The sequence below is a fragment of the Vitis vinifera genome, chromosome 5 (assembly GCF_030704535.1).
Source record: "Vitis vinifera cultivar Pinot Noir 40024 chromosome 5, ASM3070453v1".
Classification (NCBI taxonomy): Eukaryota; Viridiplantae; Streptophyta; class Magnoliopsida; order Vitales; family Vitaceae; genus Vitis; species Vitis vinifera.
Window position 1 is genome coordinate 23,323,540 of NC_081809.1, and position 4,693 is coordinate 23,328,232.

General features: G+C 34.1%; 1 protein-coding gene across 1 annotated transcript; it reads right to left on the bottom strand.

Annotated features, from left to right (window-relative positions):
* Nucleotides 1–1,736: 1,736 nt before the first annotated feature.
* Nucleotides 1,737–4,342, bottom strand: LOC100246215 (ankyrin repeat-containing protein At5g02620). The gene is made up of 3 exons (XM_002270073.4): nt 3,401–4,342; nt 2,781–3,280; nt 1,737–2,455 (listed from the first exon to the last, which is right to left on the bottom strand). Exons 1-3 carry the CDS (start codon nt 4,167–4,169, stop codon nt 1,793–1,795), a joined length of 1,932 nt encoding a protein of 643 aa, XP_002270109.1. The 5' UTR covers nt 4,170–4,342; the 3' UTR covers nt 1,737–1,792.
* Between the last annotated feature and the right edge of the window lie 351 nt (nt 4,343–4,693).

The following is a 4,693-nucleotide window of genomic DNA, read 5'->3' on the forward strand; positions in this document are numbered from 1 at the left end:
GACAATTGATCTTGCAAAAATAATGTGAACATTATTGTGAACCCGTATTTTTCACATGCATCCCCACTCTATAGCAAAACTTAGAATTTATGAAAAATGTTTCATGTTTTTAAAAACTCATTTTATTTGAGTTTTGGAATTGACATTTATTTTATTAATTTTTTTTAAAAAAGGTAAAACAAAATAAGAAAAAAAATCACATATAACTCTTTATTTGAAAAAGACAAGTCCATTAACCAAAAATGGATTTGAGGGTCAAGTTACGTATCTAGAAGGTATGAGGATGAGCCTTTGCACACCTCTAAACCCGTATAATTAATTAATTAGTGGATACAAAAGAAATCAAGAAACCTAATGTCTCACATATAGAGATTGGAAAGTGGTGGAAATTGATCATCAAAAAATCATTAAAAAAATTCCTTTTATTATTGTATAATAATCATCAATATATTTTTCTATTTTTTTTTAAAAAAATAAAACTAAAATTAAGGAAGATATTAAATATTTTTTTAAATTAACAAATGTAATTAAAAAATTATTTATAATTCTAATTCTAAAAATAATATAAACCAATGTATGAATATATATTTCTTCTTCTTTTTCCTTTTTGGTATTTTCTTTTTCTTTTCTATTTGATTGGTCTATTAAATGAATTTCACTAATTATTATTTATTTCTTAAATAGTAATTGGTCCACTTTTCTCTCATATTTAAATTAGCTAATTAACTTGATTTCCATGTAAGGACCCAATTAGTGGCATTTCAAATATAAATCAATATCAAATATTAATGTTGATAAAGACTATTATCTGCCACATCAGTATCAAGTATTAATGTTGATAAAGACTAGTTATCTACCACATCAAAGTGGCAAACATATCTTAAAACCTTACCACCTTTGTCAAGATGCTCCAAGCTTTGTCATAGGATTTAAAACACCAAGTGAAAGTATATTATAACATAACCATTATTTGTGTAGAGATGAGTAGTCCCTTTCAATTTAGGTTCACATTCATAGATATCTTGAATAGATTATGTTTATATTCAAAGATATTTTATGTACAATATTGATTGTAATTTTGTAAGTTATATGTACATACTTTTATTTTAATGTGGTAGTAAAATTTAAAAAGTAAATGTATCATTTTTTTTTCATTCCTAAATTTATTTAAAATAATTACAAAACTTACAATTCACTCATATCTTATTTTTTCTATAGAATCAACATTAGCAATGTCTCTTGTGAAAACATTGGAAAAACTGTGGAAACCTATTAAAAAATCATTAAAAAGATATTTGATATTTTTAAAATTTTAAAATATATATAACTAAAATATTATTTGTAGTTTACCTTTAAAATATATATATCTAAATGCAACCTAGGATATCACCACAATCAAAAAAAATTCTAGTAGAAGGAAATTTCATTGTGAAAGCAGTATCATTCAAACATCATCCATATACACACCTCTCCATGGTGTTCTACAATTAGTGTAAGAAAAAGAAGAAAAAAACAGGAAAGGGTAAATTTAGTATGGTAGAAGGATTCGTAAATTAGGTGAGAATAATGCCTTTGGATCAAAGAGTTACTCCTTAATTTAGGGAAATGCACCCAGGGGCTTAATATTTTTATGGCTGGTGAAGATGAAAAGTGGAGACTGGAGAATGTATTTATTCATTGTAAAAAAACAAAAGGCATGTTTTTCCCTGATTGCTAATTGTAATCGGACTTGTTAGTAAAAGCATAAACAATAGGTAAGACTTAAGCATGTTTAAAATGATTTACATCAATGTCAAAGATTCACAAATTTTTTCCATGCAAAATCCCGACTGATGGTTACCAATAAAGGAAAAGCTGGAACAAAAAGGAAAAGCAAGAAGACTACAATCATGTATTTGGTGGTAACTTCAAGCGATGAAGAAGGATGTAGCACAGCTTGCAGCCCGTCAACGAATGCTGTCACCATTACAGCCATCGCAGCCAAGGTGAGAACATAGCCGTACAATAAGTATGCGTGGACGGTCTTCTTATTTTCTATGGGGAAAGAGGCAAGGAAGTAAATACCAATTGCACACATAGAAAGTACCATGGCTATGCTATCTTCCATGACAAAATTTCTGAAATTTTCCGTTGCTGCACTTGCCATGTCTCCGTCCTTGCCCAGGGTGCCATCTGTTGGGAGCGATAAGACTGCCATGCCCTGGGTAACGCCCTTGTCCGGAATGTAACCACCAGGCAGTGTGAAACCTGCCGTGAAGGTTACAGTTGCTATGAGTGCCGCCACTATCATATGGCTTTTCATTGTTTTCTTAATTTCAGATATTTCTTTACTTTCTTCACTTCCTTTGTTTTCAGATATTTCTTCGCTTCCTTTGCTTTCGCTGCTATCCATGTCTTCCTTAACCTCTAGCGAACCCAAGGGTCTGATCCCAACTCTGAAACTTGGACTCCGTCTCTGAAATTGTAAAAAGTTTACAGAAACATGGATAGAGATTTGATTTAAAGGGGTGAAGGAATCATCCTAATTCTTGTAAAAGAAGAAAAATAATTTATTTGCTAACATAAAATTACCAGAAACTGCATTTTTATTGTTCTTCTCTCACATAAAAACATATTTTTGAATAAAAGCATATGAAGGATGGTTGTCAGATGTAATATCTATATAATTAAAATACAGAAACACGAAATATATATATATAATTAAAATTAATTAAAAAAAATTATGTATTTTTGGATGTCAAATGGGTAACATTGGAAATCGAAAATTTTGACGACCTTACCCTTAATCCCGCGAAGGTGTCCAATATCCACGTCAACATCCTCTTCGGAGGTGGGAAGTAGTCGACATCTTTAGACGAGGGAGAATTGTGAAATAGGTAGAGGGGCGTCTTTCCTTCAGCATTCTTCTCGTTCATGAGTCCTCTCATCCTTAACGGGGGAATATTTGACAAACCCGAAGTTATAAATATTTTTTTTGGCATTATAAAATGAAGAACATTATTGCCCTCATCATCAACTTTCTCACAACAATCTGGAAAGTGTGACACCAGCTCTTTCACTATGTCCACATGGCCTCGGCTTGCTGCAATGTGAAGAGCTGTCTTGTTTCCATGGTCTTTGACTCCTAGGTGGACAACACTGCTGTCACATTTCTCTAGCAATTGCCTCACTATTGTTGGATGACAACCCACATATGCAGCGAAGTGAAGGGGAGACCACCCATTTTTATCCAATTCTTTAGTTAAAGCAGGTTTCCATTTCAGTATCTTCTTTGTCATCGCTGATAAAATCAACAAATGAGAGAAAAAAAATGATTTAAGAAAATAAGAAAATAAATTAAGTCTCCTCTTGTAATGTGATTCGACCATTAAATAAAAATGGTGCATCCTCCACTACGTACCTTTGTTATTGAGAATTACCGCAGCATGCAAAGCCGTTCGACCCTTGATGCCATTATGAGCTGGTGAAGAGTACTTGTCTAGGATCATCTGCACCAAGTCTCCGAATCCCCACTCAGCAGCGATGTAAAGAGGAGTATTGCCTTCAGCATTAGCACCATAGGCAAAGTCGGGGTCATCCTGAATCAATAACTTCACCACCTCAGGGTGATGATTTCTCACTGCCTCGTGCAAGGCTGTGTCTTTGTCGTTATTTATCATCCTCAGAATTACCGTACAATCTGCTACAGCCCCTCTTTCTGTGTCTCCTTCTCCAAGTTTTTTGGCAGCGTCAATCAGATTTTTCACCACTGTCCAGTGCCCTTCCCTGGCTGCAAGGTGAAGTGGTGTGTCACCTTTCTCATTGGGCTGTTGCAATAGTGATGAAGGAGAACCCAACCCAAGGATCCACTTAACGCATTCCGCTTGACCGAACTGGGCTGCAACATGGAGAACAGTGTTCTTCTTTGGGGTTAGTTTGACTTGAATATCATCTTTACGAGCGTTAAGGGCATGGGTGTCACCATCTGCTGCAGCCACGTACAATTTAGGATCCATGATTGTGATCTTGGTCAGGCTCCCATCTTCAGCTGCAGCCAGGTTGGTGATCTCGATTTCCCTAGCATCTTCAGCTGCAGCCTGGTTGGTGATCTGAATTTCCCTAGCACCTTCAGCTCCAACCTGATTCGACTCTGTATTCAAGTTAAGGCTGGAAGTAGTGGGATCGGCCATTGTTGTTGAATGAGCAGTGGCCTTTCTATATTTTGCTCCAAGGATGGGAAACAAGTTGACCAATTGTTTAATGGAGAGGGTGGCTCTTAGCTCAACCTCGGGGAAATTAAGTGGATGCTTTTTATAGCCTATAGGTGTGTGGGTGTAATTTGATATTCAAAGATGGAAGTATATTCAAATTCTCCAATCTTTGTCATAAATTAAAACAGTAGATGGAAGTACATATCAAAACACCACAATTATTTAAGTACACATTCTAAGATATTTTCGGTAGGTTATGTTTATATTCAAAGATATTTTATACACTATTGATGTAATGGAAAGTTGTTTATTTGAATTTTTCTTTTTATATGCCGTTCCTTTCAACTTGAGTCCACATTTCAAGATATTTTCTATAAATTATGTTTATATTCAAAGATATTTTATGTACAATTCATAATGTGATAGAAAGTTGTTTATTTGATTTTTCAATTCCTTTTTATATGTAGATAATGGTATGTGAGGAAATTGAAGAAAAATGCTCT